Here is a 22576-nt window from a genome sequence, read left to right on the forward strand (position 1 = left end):
TTCTTTTCTTTAGACACTGAGGAGGCTCTGCTGGTGTTCCCTTTTCTTCTCTGCAGTCAGTTCTAAGATGGAATGGCTGTCTCCTCCCAGAGATCCCTGGCGTGACTAACCCAACAGATCCAGAATGTACTTTATCTTTGTTGCTTTTTCTGCTTTTTGAAAAATGAAGGTCTCATTAAAGCAGGTTCATTTGGTAGCCAGACACTCGCACTCCCGAAGGTATCTGGTTATCAGAGGCCCCCTCTCACTGGTGAGTCATGCCTCTTTGCAAAAAAAATTAATAAAATCTCACGTCTGAAACTTAAGAGTCGGGAGTTGATATTATGTAGAGATGACTCTCCTCAGACTTACTGGTGAGATTTGGTTTTTGGGCTAGATCTGTGATTTTCCAAATGTGGAGAATTCCTGGTGGAGACACTTTCTCTTCTGATGCAGATCTGTGGCTTGTATAGCCAAGAACTTAGAGAGTTGTCTGGGTCACGGAGAGATTTAAACAACTTAGCGGGCTCACACAGCCAGGAGGTAGAGAGAAAGTGCTTGAACCCAGGGCTTTCCCCCTGACTCTGAGGCTGACCCCTCCAGCCTCTCTGCTGCTCTGCCTCTCAGATTTGAAAGGTGAAGAGACTAAAAACAGGAAGGAAGGAGGAGGAAGGAAAAAAAAGAGGAGAGAAGAAAGGAAGGAGAAAGTAAGAAAACATAGGTCAATGACATTTTTCCTTACTTTATAACAGGGATTCTCAAACTACAGCCCGAGGGCCACATGCGGGCCACTGAGGATGTTTATGGGCCCGCCGGGTTATGGCAAAGGGTCTGAGGGGCAGAGACAGATCACAAGCTTTTGTTTTTACTATAGTCCGGCCTCCAGCAGTCTGAGGGACCGTGAACTGGCCCCCTATTTTAAAAGTGTGAGGACCACTGCTTTATAAGATCTCTCTGCTTCTTTCCATTCCAGCCAGAAGAAATGCTATTTGGAACCTCCAAGCCATTTGTTGGATAAAAATGTTGTTTGATTTCTTATTTAGAAAAAATGTAAAAATAACAGTCGCCATTTTCCTTTTTACTTAAATTATTTTTAAATGTAGCTCTGTGGGCTTGTCTGATGACCTGGTTCCTTGGGACTCTGCAGAGCTGAACTCTCTGCCTCTGAACTCTCCTTTGATTTCATACCACATTCTATGTGTATTATAATTATTTGTCAGTTCGCCTTCTCTCCCTTGCTAGACTACAAACTCCTGGAGGATAGGAAGCGAGTCCCATTCACTTTTCTCACACTACAGCCCCAGTACAGTGATTTGCCCCTATGGGGCACTAGACCAAATACTTGTTTGCTCTGTGGTTACACAGTGAAAGACTTCTAGGACCCCTCTGGTAGAAGGCTGAATTTCCTGGGGGCCAAGTTAACGTTATTGCTTTGTACAATGGCGGAGCGATCACCTGGAATAACGTTGGTAGAGATTATAATGTCGATATTTTAGGTTCATGAAAAACACTTAATATCGAAGCTTTGGAATTCTCATCGTCAAAATGAGGGGGTTAGACTGAGGTCCATTCCAGCTCTAAATCGGTGATCCTATAATCAACTGGATCTGGGAATGCCAAACAGATGTTACCATTTAAAAGCCGAGCGAGGCTCTCAGGACTTTGCCACAGAATTCTCCTGATTTGGGAGTTTTACATAACATCTCTAAAGTCTAGCTGGGAGACAGATTGTGTACTAGAATTTTCCCCTGGCTAGTTCTGCTAATCACCGAGGTGGCGAATTAAATAAATCCCTGAAACTCTTTTGGAAGTAAGCAGTGAGTCGGGGGAAGGAAATTTTGGTGAGTAACCAGAGTATTGCCAGAAAATTGGTTTATAATCCAAGCTCACTGGTTAAAAACCTACAGAGAAGGATGTTGGAAAATTACAAGAAATATTACCTTATTAAACATTGAAAAGCAGCACGGGGGAAATGAGTCTCCAGGAAGTTTGTCATGATAACAACTGAGACAGAAGAACTTATAGGTAAAAAGAGATGGAAGACAACAGATAGATGGGAAAGAGAACAGATGTACCAGCATTGGAATCAGGAGGACTTGAGTTCAAATATGGCCTCAGGACACTTACTGTGTGACTCTGGGCAAGTCACTTCACCCAGTTTGCCTCAGTTTCCTCATCTGTCAAATGAATTGGAAAAGGAAATGGCAAACCATGCCAATTTCTCTACCAAAAAAAAACCAAAAAACATAAATAGGGTCACAAAGAGTCGAACATGATCAATATAACTGAAAAGTGACAACATGACAATCTATCATTGATGGGAGACCAACGCCTCTTTATAGCTAAGCTCTTAGCATTTAAGTAATTGATGTGCTGTGTGCCTTTGCATGGGCCCTCCCGATTCCCAGAATGCATCTCTCCTCTCTTGGGCTCCTTAGCATCCTTCAGGGCTTAGGTCCAGTGCAAAAACCTTCCTTGAAAGAAATGTTTTCTCTCCACTTAGATGATTTTGTATTTCCTTGCTTGGGCACATGTTGCAACCCTGTAATAGAATATAAGATCCTTGAGGGCAGGACAGGTTAGGTTGTTGTACTTGTAGCTCCTTGCCCAGCAGTGTCGCCTCTCAGCTAGTACCTAATAAACTTTTGTAGGATTCAGGTGGGGTGGAAATAACAGATAAGAAAGAGAATTTAAGGAAGAGTTGGGGAATCTAAAGAATTTGTGTAGCTCTCAATCTGGAGGAACCCCTGTTCATGTCTCTGATACTTTTTTGTCTGCGTGGCCTTGGACATCACCTTTCTGGCTTCAGTTTGCTCATCTGTAAAAAAAAAAAAAAAAAAAAAGCCTCTGAGATTTCTTTTGTGATCTCATAAAAATATAAAGAAAAAAGACATGTGAACATCATTTTAGAAGCACTTGATACATGTATCAAAGCAGGATCTTTCCACTCTAAAAGAATGGAAAAGCCCCCGAAGAGGTGGCGAGAGAGGGGACGTCAGCGACAACTGATCTAAATGTCAACTTTGCTTGCATTTCAAGTTTTTTAAGAATTGCATATGTATATTCCCATGATGTCTCCAGTACAGCTATGGAAAGGGAGCAGCATCCTATAGCAGTTCATCTCTTAATAGTCATACAGATGAGTGTCTAAACCAGTGGTCCTCAAACTTTTTAAATAGAGGCCAGTTCCCTGTCCCTCAGACTGTGGGAGGCCGGACTATAGTAAAAACAAAAGCTCACACTCTGTCTCCGCCCCTCGGCCCATTTGCCCTAACCCGGCGGGCCGCATAAACGTCCTCATCTGGCCCATGGGCCATAGTCTGAGAACCCCTGGTCTAAAACAAGGCCCAAAGGAGCCTTCAGGCTCTTCTCCCACAAAAGTTCACTCTTGTAGATGTTAAGATTTTTCCTTATGGTGGAAATGCACTCAAACATCTGTGTTCAGCAGGTTCACTAAGAGTTAAATTGATTTTTAAAAAATCTTTTGGTAGTTGCTCATTTATGATCCCCAGCCAGAGAAAATTATTAAGAGCATTCTTGGAGTTTCAAAGATGGGTCTTCAGGCAGCAAGCAGCTTAAGCGTTGTAGATGCGACCCAGGTTCCTAGACGCAGTGCTCTCCAGTTGTACCTTCCCGTTCTGTTCTAGCCAGCTTTATTGGCTCTAGAATTCCACGATGGAGTGGCAGAATTTGAGAGTTGGAAGGGTCCCCAGGGACACCGAGTAATTCCCACATACGGGAATTCCCCTAAGAAATGGTGGTCAAGTTGCAACTTGCAGACCTTGAGGAGGAGAAACCTTTACCCTCTGGACAGCACTGATCCATGGGAAATTTTCACCTGTCTCTGTTTTTGCTGCTTCCAGCCATTGTCTTGGTTTGGATGAGGGAAGTAGACAGAACAAACTTTCTTACATGGTCTTCCAGGTATTTAAAGGCAGCTAAGAAATCCTTTCGGGGTCTTCTCTTTCCCAGTTCCATCGCCTGGCTCTCAGTTAACTCGGAGCATCCCCATCCTTGTTGCCTTCTTGTGGCTGTTTTTCAGCTTATCATTGCCCCCCAAACTGTGAATTGAGCAGCGTGTTCCTGATAAGCCCAACCAGAGCGGAGAATGGGGGAGAAGCTGCGCCGCGTGCTGTCATTCGGTCCCTTAGATGACCACTTTCCTCTATCCAATTGTATTGACTAGTCCATATCCATCTGTCTTAATAATAGGGGATACTCGATCAAGTCATTTTTTGAAATCTAGGTCAACTGTAAGGACTGGATTTCCCTCATTTACAAGTGTAACAACCCTGTCAAAAATAGGGTGAGCCTGGCAGCACCTGTTCTTATTGAAGCCAGGCCGGCCACCTCTTGGGTATCCCCTTCAGAGTTAAATCTTTCTGAGAACGAAACCAGGGTTTTCCCAGAAACCCACGTGAAGCTCCCTGGCTTGTGCAGATGCTGCCCTCTTATCTTTTTAGAAAAGGGGGCCACACTTACTCTTCTGTGGTCTCATGGTCTCTCTCCCCTTCCCTATGGTTTTTCACACATGGCTAACAGTGGCCCAGCCGTGCTGTGTGCTGGTTCAGTGCTGGAAGAAACGGTCTGTTTGAGCCCCAGATTCCGTCAAGGGCGGAATCTTATTCATCTTACTTGCTGTCGCTATCAGAGCCCCAGGACTCATTTTCCTCCTCACATTTCCATTCCTCCATAGAGGTCATTCTCCTTGCAGAGAAGCCACGCCAAATAAAGATGGAATGGCTCGGTTTAATTGGCAGCCCCGAGAGCACTCGCAGTCCTAGAGGGCATTAGGAGGTGCAGAAGGTCCAAGAATGAGGACGGGATGGAGAGGGGCTGGGCATCGGCCTGACTCAGGCCGCACCCGGAGTGTCGAGGCCAATTTTGGATGGCTGGGACGTCGATACGCCGAGGAGTGTCAGGGGAGGGTGTCAGGGTGACCGAGGGCATGCTGGGTAGTAGTCGGAGGAACTGAGAGTGGTGAGCCTAGACAAGAAGTAGGGAGGCTACCTCAACTGCTTGAAGGGCTGGCTCAAGGCAAAGGGACTTGTTCTTCTTGGCTCCAGAAGGCGGAATTAGGAACAGTGTGTGGGAGTCCTAGAGGCAAGCGTAGGGTTGAAATAAGGAGAAGCTGCCTTAAAATTGGAGCTGTCTCAAAGTAGAAAGGCCTGCTTTAGTAGCTAGTGGGTTCTGCCTCGTTGGTCCTTCCTACTCAGAGAACTCGTCGCTCCTAGTTCGGGGCGGCTCGGTCAGCTTTGAAGTTCCTCAGCTTGGTCCCGGCCTAACCTTCTCTGCTACCGCGTCGCCGCTTCCTGTCCTGTTCCCTGGGGTTGAACCGTCCTGCTTTCCTCCCCGCTCCATTCCTTCTTCTGCCTTGTGTCACCCAGGTCTGGAACTCGTTCTCGCCGTACCTCCGTCTTTGTGGATCCCCTTTGCTGTGCTCACCCCTGCTCCCTTCCCCCCCCCCGCCGTATGGCGTAGCCGAGGTAACGTAAGGAGACCCCCTTCCTCTCAGAGAGCCTCCGCGGCGCAGTGGAGCCAGCGGCCGCAGGAGGTGCCCTTGGCTGCCACGGGCTTGAATTATTCCTCAGTAGCGTCCCTTGGACAGACCCTAGTCCTGGGCCCAGGACTTCCTCGAGGAGCAGTGGCCTGGCCTTGTAAGGCTTCCAGCAGCCTGGGGCCAGTCTTGGCTGCCGGAGTCTCGCTCTCCCGGGATCCTCCATGGAATCTTGTCTGGGGACCAGATCTCGGCACGTAAGGGGAATCTTTCCGATTGTAGGCGACCCAAGTAGGGAGAAAACCCCATTTTTTCTCCTGGTTTCTGAACCCTTGTGTCTATCCAAATGCTGGTTGTCTTTAACTTCTAAGTTCTTCCGACGGTGCAGAAGCTCTCCTCAGGAAGGATAACATTGGAAATTAGAAGGGAGCGGGAGGCGAGGTTTTCAGAGCTCTTTTCTGCTCTTTTAAAGCCGTGCGGCTCCCGTAACCCCCCCCCACCTCGTCTAAGACGGGGGAACAAGGTCGCTCAGAAGGTTTCAGCATCTATGCAGGGCTTGCCGTGTGTGCTAAGGGACGCGCGGCCCCGGGCGCAGCAGGGGCTGTTGGCCCACCTGTCCGGTCACCCCGGAGGCACTTGGGGGGAGGGCCGCGGGCAGGAGCTGGGAGAGGCCGCTGTGGCAGCGGGATTGGAGCCGAGCCCTCAGTCAGCCTCTCGACAGGGACCTGCGGCGGGCGGACCTGGCTCCTGGGAGGCGGCTGATGGGCCGTTTAGACTTCTCCTGCTCGGTTAGTCGGGAAGTTCCCGTGAGGGGCTCGGCTGCGTCCCGGTCCCGAGGGCTTGCCCACCGGGCCCCCGCTAACTTCTGCTTTCCTTCTGCCCTCAGTGGTGTTTCACGCCCCGCCTCCCGCCAAGATCAAGCGAGAGCTTCACAGCCCTTCTGCGGAGCTGTCCTCCTGCAGCCGGGAGCAAGGCCTCGGTGCTACCTATGGAGAGAAGTGCCTCTACAACTACTGGTAGGTCGGCCGGGCTCCCCCTCCTCCGAGGGTCCCACGACTGCCGCCGCTCCGGGAGCCTGGGCCGCCTTAAAAGCCACAGACCGGCTCCCCCCCCATACTGGGGTCTTGTCCCTCCCCGGCCCCCAGAGTTCTCCGTCCTATGTTAATGTGAACTTTAAACACCCAGATGTGGCCTGGAAGGGGGAGGGGCCCGGCCTCTGGGGATGGGCTTACTTGGAACCATTCTCCGCCTGGCGGAGGGGGCCGGGGGAGACGGGGCTATTTCTAGTAATGTTCCAGCAGAAAGCGGCTCCTGGGGAGGGAGCCTGCTTAATTCAGGTAATTATAACATAATGCACCAGGCCGCGTGTGGCAGATCCCGGAGAAGCCGGGGTGTCTCTCTGGGTCCCCATCCTCCGAAAACAAGCTCTGATGAGTATTTAAAAGAAAAACCAGAAGCAGGAGCTAAAATTATCTTTGAGAAAATCACTGCGAGCGTTAACTCTGTGACGCAGCCACTTTCCCGAGGTACAGGCGTTCCCTGGGGCTGCCGGCAGTCTCACCCAGCTAATGCTCTCGCGTCCTGACAATGATGAGACGCGGGCAGGCGGCGAGGGGCCGGTCCGTGGCCCACCTGCCTCACCGGGTCCTCTTCTTTTTCTTCTGTTTCAGTGCCTACGATAGGAAGCCCCCCTCTGGGTTCAAGCCATTAACCCCTCCCACCACCCCCTTGTCCCCGACCCACCAGAACTCCTTACTGCCCCCTCCCGCTTCAGTGCAGGCTTCGGCCCATGCTCCCGCGGCAGGCCCCGTGCAAGGCGTAGGCCCGGCACCGGCCCCCGCCCCCGCTGCTGTCCCCGCCCCCACTCCTGTCCCCGCTCCCCACTCTCTCCATGAGCCCAGACAACAGCAGCAAACCTTTGCCATCCCTCGGCCACCACATCCACCCATGCCGATGCCAAAGATGATGCCTGAAAACCAGTATCCGTCGGAAGCAAGGTAGGCCGCGCTCGGCCCCCGCCGCGGGTGCCCCGCCCCCGGGACAGGCGGTTCGGCCCCCCTGGAGCCGGCTGGGGATGGGAGGTGGGCACGGAGCTGGGCGCCCCTCACCCTCCCTCCTCCCCTTTCCCCTTGGCGCTCTCCCTCACCACTCACAGCGGGCCGAGCTCTTGCCGGGCATCTCTTCCTGCCTTTTGGTCCCAGGGGAGGGCAGACCTCCGGGAGACAGGCCCGGAAACAGCTTTGTGACTCCCCTTGGCCAAGCACCTTGTCAGAGGGGCACGGGGCGGTGACCAGAGCGCCGGGCGCTTGGAGGCGGGCAGGCCTGGTCCTTGTCTTGCCTCGGACGTTCACAAGCCGTGTGACCACGGGCACGTCCCTCAGACTTCCCGTGCCATCTGTCGGACCACAGGGTGGTCCCAGAGGCCTCACTTGGGGAGCTTCTTGGGTCCCACAACAGGCGCCTGGCCAGCCTGGATCCATGGTGCCCTGGGAGGGGGCTGCCCCCTTTGGCTTTAATGGAGCTCTCGGGCCTTCCTTCCCTCCTTTTCGTTCTGCCGTAACCAGAAGGCTGCTCTGCGGCCACCGTTTCTTTCTCTTTTCCCGTAAAGGCACAAACAGCTACACCGCAGCTCAGCTCACCAGTCTGGTTGGGAAGTGGGGGGGGGGGGGGCAGCCACTAACCAAGGCCGCTCTTCCCTTGGCTGGGAGGGGGCTGCTCTTAGTCACTCGCCGGGTACGTACTGAGCGCCCGGGCCAGGTACTCGGGGCCCGGACAACCCCAGAGCAGCGGGGAGGCCCTCGCTCTTATTTGGATAACCACTGGCAAGGGGTTCAGCATTCTGCAAAGTCCTCCTACATTTAAAGCATCTTGGGTTCGCTCCATAAGGAGCGTGGCCAAAAGTCAGAGCGAGAGCTTGTGCATAGGCCCCCTCCCGGTATGTGTGCTCAAGCTCGCCTTCATGTTGTCCTCCCATGTGAGAATGGAAACCCGCTGGAGAGCGAGGACTCTCTTGCTTACTTCTCTAACACTAGGAAGAAGTCCTCTTTCCTTCCCTTATTCACATATTAATATTAGTCCCTCTAAAAGTCCAAGACCCTGTTCCTGCAAAATAAAGAGAAGGCAGCTGCCGCGATGGCCGGTGCCTTCCTCAAAGGCCATTAGCTTGAGTAAGCTCCCGTAAAATAACGCGCCTTTATTTGTGTATGCAGCGTTTCAGTTCTCTAGCTTTAAAGGATAGCACTGATATTCCTTTTTTTTTTTTTTTTTTTTTTTGGATACTTAATTTTTTATAATTAATTTTTTAATTATAATTTTTTTGACAGTACATATTCATGGGTAATTTTGTACAACATTATCCCTCACACTCCCTTCTGTGCCAAATTTTCCCCTCCTTCCCTCCACCCCCTCCCCTAGAGGGCAGGCATTCCCATACCTATTAAATGCGTTATAGCGCTGATATTCCTAAAGGAAAAGGACACACATAGACTTAGTAAGAAACACCGGGAGGTGGCTCAACAGGGATGTGCCCGGGTCAGCAGGAAAATTTTGTCCCCGTGCAATAGGACGAGTGGATTCGAGAGTGTGAAATGAAAAGAAACAGGACGTCCAAGTGAGGGGAGGCCTGAGGGTCCAGAGATCATCTATTTTAAACTTTCTCAAGTTTAGCCAAGATTGCAGTTTCCCAGCCCCTTCCCAGCGAGGGCCAAAGGAAGCTGCAGACAGCTGTTCCTGGCGCTGGGTCAGCCCCTCGCTGCCCCTCTGGGTTGGCATCGGATCTTCAAGCTGGACCCACTCCAACCTATTATCCCCCACGTAGGAAAAGCTGAGAAAATTCAGGGTATTCATACCCAGCAGTGTGGTCCTCTCCAAGTAGTAGTACTGAGCATTTGGATTATCTTTTTCATTTTGGAGTTTTTGTTTGGAAATGATGAACTTGGTGAGGAAATGCCACTTTTGCTGGCCCAGATGGAGGCTGGACAGTGAGGTCCCCAAGGTCTCGGTCACAAAGGGGCCTCCTGGCCCAGTCCGGTTTGGTTTTTTCCCCTTTCATCGGTTTGCCTGTTGTGGATGTGCTAATTGGCCCCATTTTCCCCAGTGGACTCTGGGAGCTGAAGAATGCTTTGTGAAACACAAGCAGGCCCTGCCTGAACCAGGCTACTGAAGGATCCTCCTTCCCAGGCTTAGGAGAGGAGGTGGTAGGTTCCAACACTGGACTCTGCCACGTCCCACCTCCTTCACCCCCCTGGGCCTGTGAAGCTGAGATGAGATGATCTCCAGAGGACCCCTGCATTTTCACCCCTCCTTCTCCACCCCTTGCAGGCTGGCTCCCAGCCCTCAGCCTTCCATTGCACAAGGCCACCCAGATGCTGCTGGTCGCCAGATCGGGGCCCTTTGGTCCACATTCTTTAGTGTGACATTGCTAACTCTGCGTCCAATGGGAAATTCTCTTCTCTCTTGGCATCCGGAACGTTACCCTGCTGCGGTTCTCCTCTTACCTCCTCTGGTTACTACCCCGTGTCCTCTGGCTGTCCTCCTTCCTCCCCCATCTCCCAGGGCGGGCTCGGTTCTCAGCCTTGTTTTTGGCTCAGTGGCTCGTTGGTCTGCAGTGGCTCATTTTCCTAAAACACCATTTTGTCCATCCTTTCTTACCTTTTCAGAACCTCCCATTTGGTCCCTCCAGCTGTGGAATCGAGATTGGGTTCTTTCGTTGTAGTCTCTGGCCCTTCACAGTCTGGTCCTTATTGCCTTAACTGTGCAGGGAACAGAGTCCCAAGCAATTTGTTAATCCCCTGCAGTGTTCCCGCATGCGGGAGCCGGATCTTTGGCTAAATATATATTCATTGGGCCTCTAACTGTACTCTCCTTGCTGCTTCCCGTCCATCCCCCGCCTCCCGCTCTGCATTTGTCTGGGTCTTACTCCTGCTTCACAACCTTGCGCTTCCCAACCTCCCCTTGGGACTGATTTTTTTTCTTCTCCCGTTAGACTTCAGATCAGTGAAACCTTAGTCCAAAGTAAACCTTCCTCCATCTCCAGACTTTTGGGATCTAGAGAGAATAAGTCCCTTTATGGGCCAGAAGGAGAGAAAACCCAACTCTTGTCTTTGTAAACAATTCAGCAAACAGTTGTTCTGGTGCTTGTAGGGCTGGGATGGTGCCTGGGACAGAAGATCGCCCCTGCCCTGACCCCCTTAGGTAGGGAGTTTCCCAGTCCGTAGAAGTCAGGCAAGTCCTTAGATGATAGTCGGCCATCAGAGGATGGGACTGTAAAACTCCTTAGAGGAGACCCCATTGGCTCGGGGACCCCATGGCATGGACATTCTTCCTCATGAGGTCCGTGCTGCAGTCACCAGACACTCTCGTCCTCTCTGGGTTCGCCTCTCCATGTCTCTCATTGTCTTATGGCGACTCTCCAGAGACAGTAGGCTCCGTGTTTGATGCGTGAGACAGCACTGAGAGACCACGGCCATTGCAAAGATACTTCGGGGAATCGGCAGGTTCAAAAAACTTGGCAGTTTCCCAAAGGCCTCCAGCCTGCTGTCTTCCTTCTGCTCAACCTAACCTAACTCATAACGGTGCTGGTCTTCATACTGTTTATTGACACGAGATCTGTGGGTGGGCCATTCGACAGGAACGCAATCGTAGGGCTGTCTAATTCAGAGCAACAGTACTCCCTTGGAGGAATATCCTCATGAAACACCTGTATCACTGAGAAAAGGTGGAGTCATGGTGCACATTACCCTGTTCATGAAAGCAAAGTAGAGTTAAATGCATTTTTAAAAGAAGATTTCCATTCCAAATGATTAAAATCTTCTCCCACCTAATGTGCAGCAACAACAAGAATAGCCAGGAGGCCTAAGTCTCCAGTAGATGGGAAAAGTCCACTTATGTGGATTGTCTCACCAAATTGGGCTGTATTGTGTTTAAAACTTTTTGCCTATTTCTTTCTTCTTGCATTTATTTTAGATTGCTTACTTTGTCAACTTTATTCTACGTCCCGGAATTATTTTTCATTCTTTAAAGTCTTAGAAGAAAGAGCTTGATCACACAGGCAAAGAGACAGTGGGGCTGATTGATTGTGATAGGAACCTCAAACAGGCTCTTGGAAGATAGAAGTCAGGATCAAAGGTTACCTGAACACGAGCTTCTGATGGATAGCGTTGCTTATTTTCATGTCTCTTTCCTAGCCATTGATTGCTCCTGCTTTGACTTTGCTCTCTCTCGTATCTTCACCCTGTTTTTAGCAAATTCAAGTTGGCTCTGCCCTCTGCTCGAGTCCCTCCTTGTCCTATTGCTGGTCATTCTTGACAAATTACTCCCTCCTCCCTCCTCTATTCTACTCATTATTGAATAGAGTTGGAGGAAGTCAACTGACTGTACCTTACAATCTAAATTCATTTACTACTACTTCGCCTGGGCCCTCGCTGTGGCAAAGCAGTGTTTTCATTCTTCTTTAATTGATTCCCTAAGTGCTTTGATTAGAAACCCTGAGAGTCTTTTCTTTTGGATACAAATTTCTTCCTCCTCCACAAGTCTGAGAGGTAAACTATCCTATGTTCCTCTAATTTATTTATGATCTCGTTCTTTATGCTTAAATCTTGGACCCATTTTGATCTTATCTTAGTATGTGGTGTTAAATGTGGGTCCATGCCTAGTTTCTGCCATTATTTCATTTAAATCTAATTCACTTGCATGGTATGGCATCCCCTCCCTGATGTCATGGTCCTCTTGGCTACCAGAAGTTCGAACAACAGCTCCCCACAAAAGCTTTTCCAAACTTCTCAAGCCCACCACCCACACTTTTCCCTCCTCCCGTTCTTCCCCATTGAAAATCTTGCCTCTTACATTACTAAAAGAGTTGTGTCCATTTGCCCTGAGCTCCCTCTTCCCAGAATCCTTTGACATCATCTCCCACTCTCTCGTCCTTTGTCCCAGCCTGAGAAAGAGGAGCCCTTTCTCTTTGCCCACACCAATCTTTCTACATGTAGTCTTGATTCCATCCCCTGCCATTTTCTCCAGCAGAGTGGAGGCTTAATCTTCTCTGCGCCACTCCTCCCTTTCGCTCGGTTTAGCTTTTAAACCTTGCCCTAAACTATCTTTCCATTCTTGTCCTCTTTTGTACTCTTAAGATTCCGCCAAATGGACCATAACTCTTCTTCAGACGCAACATCCATCTTCTGTTGCCAAGCCTGGCACTGGCTCTTCTCCATGCCTGGAATGCATCTCTTCCTCAGCCCAGTCTCACTGAATCTTCCTCTCTTCTCTTGGGACACAGGTCATGGCACTTTTTACAAGAAGCCTGTCCTAACCCCCTCCATTATTACTGCTCTCTTTTCCTACGCGACTTTGTATTCATTTGCCTCTTTATTTTGCATGTATTTATACACATCCTTGATAAAAGAATGTAAGTTCCAAGTAGTGATTGTTTCATTCTTAGGGTGATTCCTGATACCTGGGATTTCGGTCTAACTTCACTTGAAATGTCCATTTTACCATCAAGTTAAATTTTCTTTTTAACAAGATTGCCTTAATTTGTTTTCTGACTCATAAAAAAAAAAAGGCTTTGAGGGTCTCTCTTGAAGTAGCTACTAGAGAAATGCTTCTTGATTTTAAAGTTTTAGAACCACTCATTCAGCCAATAAATATTTAAGTGCCTCCTCTGGTCCGGGCACTGTGACCCATCTGCTATAAGAGCTATGATCTCAAATTCTCTGATGGTTTCTCTCCATTTAATAGAGTTGCTTTCTGTGTATTTGCTCCCTCCCCCCATTATACTCTGTAGTTCATCAGAACTGTGATCTGTCATCTTGAAGGTGATAATGAATGTTTTTAAAATAAAAATATTAATAATATAAAGTAGAATTTTGTGGTAGAATTTCTCTTCAGGTCAAAATAAGATTCTTCTCCTTTTTCTTGCCCAGCACCCATTCCTTATTCCATCAACTGGAGCCTTCAGTGTCCTTCTTCAGTGGGTGTGCACAGTGCCTATTGAACTGCCCATTTTCATAAGGGCAGAATTCAGCTTCCAAGATATATAAAGCACCTTTGTCCGGTGCCAGTTTGGAACTGATGCATTAGAATTTAACTTCAACCCTTTTGTGGGATAAATAACCAACCCAAAATGGAGCATTCATTACTACTCTTGTAGTAAGCCTGGAACAAAACTTTGGTTTGTTAATAATAGCATTTTTAAGAGGTACATGATGGATAGGTTTTGTTGATATAAAATCTCCTAAGATGTTACTTTTTCTTATATGAACATCTTCTATTTTTCTTTCTTTATTAGTCTTTTTCCTTCCATATTTCTTACTTTCTGTCCTGTGCCCCTTTCTTGACTTTGCATAATGTAGACTGTAGAATTAAAAGGGAAATCTTTTTTTGTCTGTTTGTTTTTGTATCCATTGAATAGAGTTTCATGTTCTTTGTCCTTAATTTTCAAGGATGTGTAAGCATGGGTTTCTCTCTCAAATTGTATAGTTGCTTTCTGTGTATTTGGCCCCAATGGCTCGTTATGAAATTATGAAACTTTTTAAAAATTTCTAAAATAAATTCATTTTGAATTTTCATTTTAGCATTACATGAAATTTTCCATTTAACAAGGTTGCCTAAAATTTTTTTTTATTCCTTTAGAAAAAGATTTAGAGGTTCTCTTGGAAAAATAAGCTTTAAAATTTGTAGACTGCTAGAGAACAATTAATAAAAAGGTTAATTAAAGGTTAGCTGCTCCCCTAAAACCCAGGGTCTCACTCCCTTTGCTTCAGTGTCTCTTCTGGGCTCTACAACAACCCTGTGGGGCAGGAAGGGAGGGATGAGCCTTTTCTCTTTTACACATGAAGAGAAAGGGGTTAAGGGGCTTGGCAAAAATCTTGGTCTTGGGCTTTACAAGCCCAGCATGGCAGCTGCTGGGCTGCGCTGCTCTCATGAACACGCCATCACTGACTTCCTACTCTCAGTATCTCTACTATGGGGAGGTGGTACATATCATTTCCAGTTGGTTCTTGTTAATGGTTTCCCTTAGAGGATGGGCTGAATCCTGCCTGTCAGAAATTTCCTCCCCATTCTCTGGTTTGTTGGGGGTGGGGAGTGTTTCCCACCTTGGAAACCTGATAAAGCAAGTCTGGTTCTTTTTAGCTTTTTAAATGAGTGTTTAATAAATGCTTCTTACGCAGCTTTCACCTGGATTATTGAAGCTTTTTAAAAAATAGCATCCCCCCAATTATATGTCAAGACAATTTTTAGGATTCAATTTTACAAGATTTTGAGTTCTAATTTTTTCCCCTTTCTAAAATAGTAGGCAACTTGATAAAGATTATACATGTGCTATCACGTAGGACATATTTCTATATTAGTCACAGTTGTGAAAGAAGAAACAAATTGAAAGAAAAAAATCACAAAAAAGAATAAAGTAAGTGAAAAACCTTCAGAGTCCATCAGTTCTGGATGAGTCTTTTGTACTTGTCTTGGATCATTGTGTTGCTGAGAAGAGCCGAGCCACTCATTGTTGATTATTATACAAGGTTGCTGATAATGTGTACATTTTCCTGGTTCTGTTCATTTCACTTTGCATCAGTTAGTGTCTTTCCCTTTCTTATAGCTCAATAGTATTTATTCCATTACATTCATATACCACAGCTGTTCCCCAATTGATGGGCTTTCCTCAGTTTCCAATATTTTGCGTCCACAAAAAAGGGCTGCTAAAAACATTTTTTATACATAATGGTCCTTTTTTCTTTTTCTAATAATCTCTTTGGGATTCAGACCTAGTAGGGATATTGCCAGATCAAAGGGTATACACAATTTGATTGCCCTTTCGGAGTAGTTCCAAATTGCTTTCCAGACTGATCCAATCAATTCACAACTCCACCAACAGTGCATTAGTGTCTCAGTTTTCCCACATTTTCTCCAACATTTATCATTTTCCATTTTTGTCAGATTTGCCGATCTCATAGGTATAAGATGATACTTAAGTTGTTTTAATTTGAATTTCTCTAATCAAAAGAGATTTAGAAAACTTTTTCATATGGCTATAGGTAACTGATTTCTTCTGAAACCTGTCTCTTCATATTCTTTGACCATTTAGCAATTGGGATCCTTGTATTCTTATAAATTTGATTCAGTTCTCTATATATTTGAGAAATGATGTCTCTATCAGAGATACTTGCTATAAAGATTGCTTCCCAGCTTTCTACTTTTCATCCAATCTTGGTTGCATTGATTTTGTTTGTGCTAAAGCTTTTTAATTTAATGTAATCAAAATCATCTATTTTATATTTTGTAATTCTCCCTATTTCTTCTTTGGTCAAGACTTCTTCCCTTCAAAGATCTGACAGTCTTTCCTTGCTCTTCTAATGTGCTTATGGTATCATTCTTGGTGTCTAAATCATGTAGCCATTTTGACCTTATCTTGGTATAGAGTGTGAAATGCTGTACCTAGTTTGTGTCTTCCAGTTGCTTTCCAGTTTTCCTAGCAGTTTTTGACAGATGGTATGTTCTTATCCCAAAGGCTAGGGGTGTTTATGTGTATTAAACACTAGGCTATTTTGTTAATTTCTTACTGTTTCTTGTAAATCTAAGCTATTTCACTGATTGATCACTCTGTTCCTTAGCCAATATCAGGTTGTTTTGATGATAATTGTTGCTGATACAGCAGATCTGATCCTTTTCCATGGTAACGACCTTCATAATAGGATCCATATCCCCCCTCCCCCAAGCCTTCTCTTCTCTGGGAGAAGAATCCCAGTTCCTCCTTCAACAAATTATCACCTGGTGTGATTCTAAGTCTTCTCCTTTCTTTAGAAGCCCCTTTGATGTGTCTGCTCTTTAAATATGGTCTTGGGTAACAGTATTACCCAATTTCATTTAGGTTATTGGAAGATAAGAAAATAATGGATAAGAAATCAGCAAATATGTATATGTGTAAAGTAACCTTTAGAGAAATCAAAGGGAACTCCATAAAATCAGACCCTTCAGAACCTTTTGTGACCTCTCCAACAAAAATGCATGAATATTATTAAATGTATCTCAGCATTGTTTCTCAAATGCAACGTATTAAGAAATTCATTCTAGATTTTCATACTTTTTGCAAAGCATTTTTTCAAATCTGATTTAAATTTTCAAAGTTTAAAAAACAAAACAAAACCTTTGATTTACTCTACAGAAATTGCTAATATTTTGCATTTGTGCCTGGAAATGATGAATAGGCTTCCCTTTTAGAAGCTTGAATTTGCTTTATTGCTGTTACAGACTTGATATTTCCATTTTCTCTAGAGAGCAAGATTTTGTTTTTTGTGGGGTTTTTTTTAAACTTAAACAAACCCTGCTCTTTCCTGCTGCTATTCAACCTTTATCAATAGGCGCATTGTATGTCCAAGCCTTCAAATAGCGTGTCAACATATCTATACCCTTGATCACCTTGCTGCTCCCTTGTTTGAGCTACAGAAATCGATTAAACATTTCTTAAGCCTTAGGAGGATGTTTTCTTTGCAGAACCTTTTAATATTTTATGGGAAGGCAAAATTGAATCTAGGTGGGATTGGCAGGCTGTACATAAGAGACTTTTTGGAGTTCAGGCCTGAGGTTTTTGTCTTCTGGGCGGTTTTTTGTGGTTTTTTGTTTTGTTTTTACCATAATTTATCTTTAAGTCATAGGACAGGAGAAGAATAAACAATATTAGGAGGTCTCCGTTGGCATCTGTCATCCACTAGAACATCTTCTCTTTTCTGGAGCATGCAGTTTGCCATTGCTGTGCCTATAATTTTAATCCTTCCTTGCAGTGGATATATTAGTTAGACACATTATTTTCCTTCCATTTCCTTATTTTTTGCCAAGCTTTGAAGTTTAGCAGCACCCCCCCCATTTTTAAGCCCCTTCCTTTATGACCCTAACGAGAGCACGAAGTGGTGGTGTTTCTTGGTGGACTCCACCTTGGAAGTGGCCTCCGGCCCTTTTTTGCTTCCTGCGGCCCCCAGGGCCCTTGGGGTCCCCGGGACAGTTTCATCTGCTGCACGCTTCTCTCACTTTTGCCATAAGCATTGTGTTGACTGTGTGTATTGGCAGCAATAAGAGTAAAGGAAATGCAGAAAAAGCATCTGGCGGCTTTCATAATGTAAACCAAATGTTGGTAGCGTGGGTGAGCTCTTGGGAGGAGAGGCACCATAGAAATATGACAAACAAATAACCGGTTCCTTAAATAAACGGGCACCCGAGGAGCCTTCGGCTGCCACTTGCTGTATTTGGGCTTGCTGGGTAGTCCGAGATGGCCTCGTGGGGGCTCGGCTGGGGTCAGGGGGCTGGAGGAAGGGTCTTTGTTCAGGACAGAGGCGTGAGGCTGAAAGGAGTCCCTGCCTCGTTAACAAGAGGCTTCACCGTGTTGTGTACAGGACACGGTGGAGGCCCTTCCCAGGATTGTGGGGAGGGGGAGAGCTCAGACGAAGGTCAGAGGGCGGTCTGCCAGGCTCGGGGGTGAGCACGAGGAAAGGCAGCGTCAAGCTCGCTCCCGAATATGGTGGTGTTCCCTGCTCTCCCTTGCACTTGGCAGCCAGCCCTTCCCCGTCTCTCCATCCCTCCCCAAAGATGTCGCTCCTCAGTGGCCCGAGCTCGCATTGGTGCCGTGGTTAAGAGGCAGCTGATCTCCGAGCCACCTTCAAGTCGTGCTCAGGGGTTTCTGGCTGCTGGCCATCCGCAGATGCCTTCCCCTGAAGGGGCCGCACCAGCCTGGCTCTAGGGTTTCATCCTGGAAGGGGAGATGGACGCGGAGCGGAAGTCGAGTAATCCGGGCCTGCCAGCTGCAGAGACTCTGGTTACAGCCACAGGGGCCCGGGGCCATCTCCGTGCCAGAGGAGCAATTGATTGATGGAAACCGCCTTTCAAGGTGTTGGGAGGAAGGAGGGGAAGGACAGGGAGAGGGTAGCAGGGTGGGAGGGAGGGGAAAGGCACGTCCTTGCCCTCCAAAGAGGCGAAGGGCCTAGGGAGGGATTGAAAATGCCCTTCGAGGCCCACTGTGCCAGGGCACGCTGTCGGTGTCAGACATTTGAGACTCGGGTTTCAGATGAATGTGCCCTGCGGGTGCATCGAGACGCTGCCATAAATGGAAACAGCGACGGACATGGCCAACCTGCAGAAAGGCCTGTGGTCCCTTTCAGCCCTTGGGCGTGAGCCCACGTGCCCCTGCCCGGACCCCCACTGACAGGTGTGTGACCCGCTGGTTCCGTCCGCACGGACGGCCCGTTCTGGTTTGGGACAGCTCCGGGGGAACACAGGCGGGCCCAGTCTCAAAAGTACCTCGGAGGCTGAATGACGTCGGGCGCCGTACTGGGCTTCCCTGGACCGCAGTGTCCCCACCTGTCAAAATGAGGGGTTGGACCAGGGGCCTCTGGGGCTCCTGCAGGTTCTATGGCCACGACGCGTAGAGTCCGGAAGGCTCCTTCATGAGCTCTAGTCTGGCCTCAGACACTCATTAGCTGTGGGACCCTGAACCCGGCAACTTTACTCCTGTCGCCTCAGTTTCCTTGTCTATAAAATGGGAATAACTTACCTCACAGCATAGTAACTAGTCTTATTAGCTCTTATTAGTTTCCTCTTTCTGGAACCTTCCCTCTGTTGTTCCAAAGTCTGAGCCTCTGAAGTTTTCCATCCGTTGCTTCGAGGCCTGGAACCCAGCAGGTGGAGCCTTTTTTCCCTTTCAACAAAGGGGGGTTTTCTGCTCCCCGCTCCTTCCCTGGGAAGGCTTTCACTCCCCTCCCCTCTCTGCTTTGGAGCAGACTCATCACCTTTTCTGGGTCACGTGCCCCACCCCCTCTCCGCCACTTTTTCAAATGAATGAACTCCGTAGGATTACCCAGGAAACCAGGGTCACTGAAACGCAGCTCTCGAGATAGTTCTAAAACTAGGCCTTGGGTCCCGAACGCCTGATCTGCCCTGGAAGGGAGGCCTTGCCGCCATCACGCGGGCCACTCTTAGAACCTGCCACAGCTTTGTCGGAGGAGGTGCCGCTGACGGCATTCCCATCTGCATGCCTGCCGCCCTCAGGGTCCAGGGACCCGCCATCTGGCTCGCAGCTGACCCCTCCTTCTGGCCTGTCTCCCCCAGAGAGCGGAGACCTACGGGAGCAAGGGCCATCTTGCCTTTATATTCGTACCCCTCCCTCACGGCGTCCGTCAGCCCCAAACTACACGTCTTTTTTGGGTGACAAAATTGGCCGGTCCAGGTTACTCCCCAGACCAGTGGCTTTGTGATGGGTTTTGTGTGTGCTTAAATGTTTTCTTGTACAAAAGATGGGGGGAAATGTTGGTCCTCAACTTGCTTGCTGACCCCAGGTCTACAAGGGCCGTCTTCCCATCTGAACGCAAGGGCAGACTTTCCAATTTGCCCTTTTAAATGTAAGGGTCTTCTCTTCAGTCCATTCTTTTATCAGGCCTGCCAAGGTCTCTCCTCCAGGTGTTACCAGTTGCCAGTTTGTCAATCATGCCGCCTAGACCCCAAAGACAGTGGGACTGGGGCAGCTAGGGTAGTGCAGGGGGAGAGCTATCTGTGTGACCCTGAGCAAGTCACTTGACTCCATTGCCTCAAAAAAAAAAAAAAGTTCAGTTAAAGGCACTGGGGGAAAATGTTGACCATATTGGAGTCCCAGGGAAGGGGGGAGGGGGATATTCACTTATATATCGTCTTCTCCCACTGATAAGCCTTTTCCCCCACATGTTATCTCAGTTGCCGCTCTGGGAAGTAGGCCCTGTTATCCCAGTTTAACCATTAGGGAAACTAAGCAAGGAGATTAGCCCCAGGACGCACTACCAGTGTCTGAAGTCAGAGGGGTCTGCCTCGCTCGAGGCCTGCTACAACTGCCACTAACTCTGATGGATTTGGTTCAATTTACTTAATGGCTTTCCTTCTTAAACTTGTGCCAGCTTCTCGGGAGACTGTCATTTCTTAAACCTTTTCCAAAATTAGTTGCTTTATCTTCTCCAAATCTTGTGCATCCCAGCTCCTCTCTAGTCCCTGTGCGCGTGTTCACGCCCATTTTCCTAAGCACAGAGGGTACAACAGTGTTTTGCGCACAGTAGGTCAGCAGCTCATTCATATTCTCTGGTTTTAGGAAACTCCGGGTTTTGTCTACTTAGTATTTCTGGAAGGCCGTGAGGCTCAGTTTATGTTAGTGCGGTGCGCAGACGCGAAGACACATCGGATTTGGGGGGCCCGTTGTAGAGCGGGGTGCCAGATGGGAAAAAAACCTTTCCTGGAAAGCGGGGAGGTTACTACAGGGCTGTCAAGAAATCGTTTATCCTTCCGTCTCAAGGCCTAAGTGATTGAAAATTTGACATCACGCATGTTGGTGAAGAAGAGATGCGAACCCCCTACTTAAGTATTCCTGTGCCGAAGCTCAGCAGTCCGAGGGGTTAAAGTCCGCTCTCTCCTATGCCGTGGGCCACCGGGTACTTTGGTGGTGGCTCTGACTGAGCCGAATGACTCTTCCTTCTTCCTCCAGGTTTCAGAGACAGATGTCTGAACCCTGCCATCCCTTTCCTCCTGGTGACAATCGTCCGGGCTACCACCGACAGATGTCAGAGCCTATCGTCCCTGCAGCTCCCCCACCACCTCAGGGATTCAAACAAGAGTATCCTGACCCTCTCTACGAGCACGGCGTTCCGGGCATCCCTGGAGTGCCAACGCATGGCTACCAGTCGCCAATGGGCATCAAGCAAGAGCCCAGGGATTACTGCATCGATTCAGGTTTGTGTGCATCCTCTCATCCCGGGGGCCAGATGCTGAACCGTTGGGGGGGGGGGGGGTCCTTCCTTCTCGAAGAGGACCAAAGATCTCACAGGGCTTATGGAAGAGACAAAGACGAGATCTGATCGCCTCGAGGGGGTCATGATCTCCTGGGGAAGGAGCCCTGACATAAAGGAGGAGACGATCTAGGGGGCTTTTGTCGGTACCTAACACTGGTAGAGAGCTTTAGAGATGGGCTAATCCATATTCCCAGGAGAGCAAGAGTCCCTCCTTCGGCCTCCTTAGTGGGGGGTAGGGGGCAGAAGGAAAGAAACAGCATCTCTCATAAAAAAAAGAGAAATATTCTAATCAGGCATTGCCGAGGATCTCAGAAAATGGAGACCCTCCATCCCAGTTCCAACAGCAAGTCTAAGTCAGGTGTCTCGGGGTTCTTGACCCTGCCCCCGCCAGGTTCGCAGGCAGATGCTGAGATTGCAGGGCCTGCTTCAGATCCGGGTTGTTCCACCCCGCCCCACCCTCATATCCCCGATGCGATGACAGGCAAGGAAATGGCGAGAAGCAGCTCGGGATCATCCCAGTGCGGCCTCCGCCAGGGCCCGCGGGGACCTTCCCGCTGGATGCCATGGTGACAGACTGTGTTCCCAAATAAAAGCTCATAGAGAATCTAATTTTTATTTCCGGCCTCCAAAGTTGATTAGACCTAGGAGCAGCCAAGGATGTGTGCCATTAGCGTTTGCAGCCTTGCTCCCAGTCTCCAGGAATCCGCCAGACTCTCGAGGGGCTCAAGAGAGCTTTACAGGAGAGAGATGCTCTGTGTCATCTCCTTTTTCTAATGAGAGGAATCTGGAGCTCGCAGCTGCCCGCTCTACTTGGTTGGCTGGTATTCAGTGCCCCCGTTCAGTCTATCGTGATGCTTCCTACCTGGAAGAAAACTCCAGCCATCGGGGCTCAGAATGATTTGGTCCCAATATGGCCCGGGAAAGCAACTGAAAAATTGGTGTCGAGTTACAGGAAGTGCCATTAAACCTTCAGCTTAAGGAGCATTTTAGCACCAGCCCAAGTTTGAAAGTGAGGCCAAGTGACCTGCTTTGGCCCGTGGCAGTCAGAGAGACCTGTAGGGACGAAGGGAATTGGAGTCGGCATTTTATCCGTGACCTTTCTCCTCCTACCTCAGTTGACCGGGTGGAGGATGGGGGGGTCCATTCTGCTTTGTATCCAGACCCTGTCACGGGGAGCGGAGGATGGGAATATCTCAGAGGCTGGTCTCTGCCCCACCCCTGGCCCAGGCTGCCCAAAGCAAAGTGGGGTGGCTTCTCCTTGAGGGGCCTGGTCCATAAGAGCCCCATTTATTACGTAGGGAAAACTAGAACTTTCTGC

General features: G+C 48.4%; 1 protein-coding gene across 1 annotated transcript in view; it reads left to right on the plus strand.

Annotated features, from left to right (window-relative positions):
* The window catches only part of ETV5 (ETS variant transcription factor 5), a 60481-nt gene that overhangs the window by 21673 nt on the left and 16232 nt on the right, over window positions 1-22576 (plus strand). Inside the window, 3 exon segments of the mRNA XM_074264239.1 lie at window positions 6363-6492; window positions 7147-7473; window positions 20955-21199. Of these exon segments, the coding sequence (XP_074120340.1) occupies window positions 6363-6492; window positions 7147-7473; window positions 20955-21199 (702 nt within the window).

Source organism: Sminthopsis crassicaudata, chromosome 4, assembly GCF_048593235.1.
Source record: "Sminthopsis crassicaudata isolate SCR6 chromosome 4, ASM4859323v1, whole genome shotgun sequence".
NCBI lineage: Eukaryota > Metazoa > Chordata > Mammalia > Dasyuromorphia > Dasyuridae > Sminthopsis > Sminthopsis crassicaudata.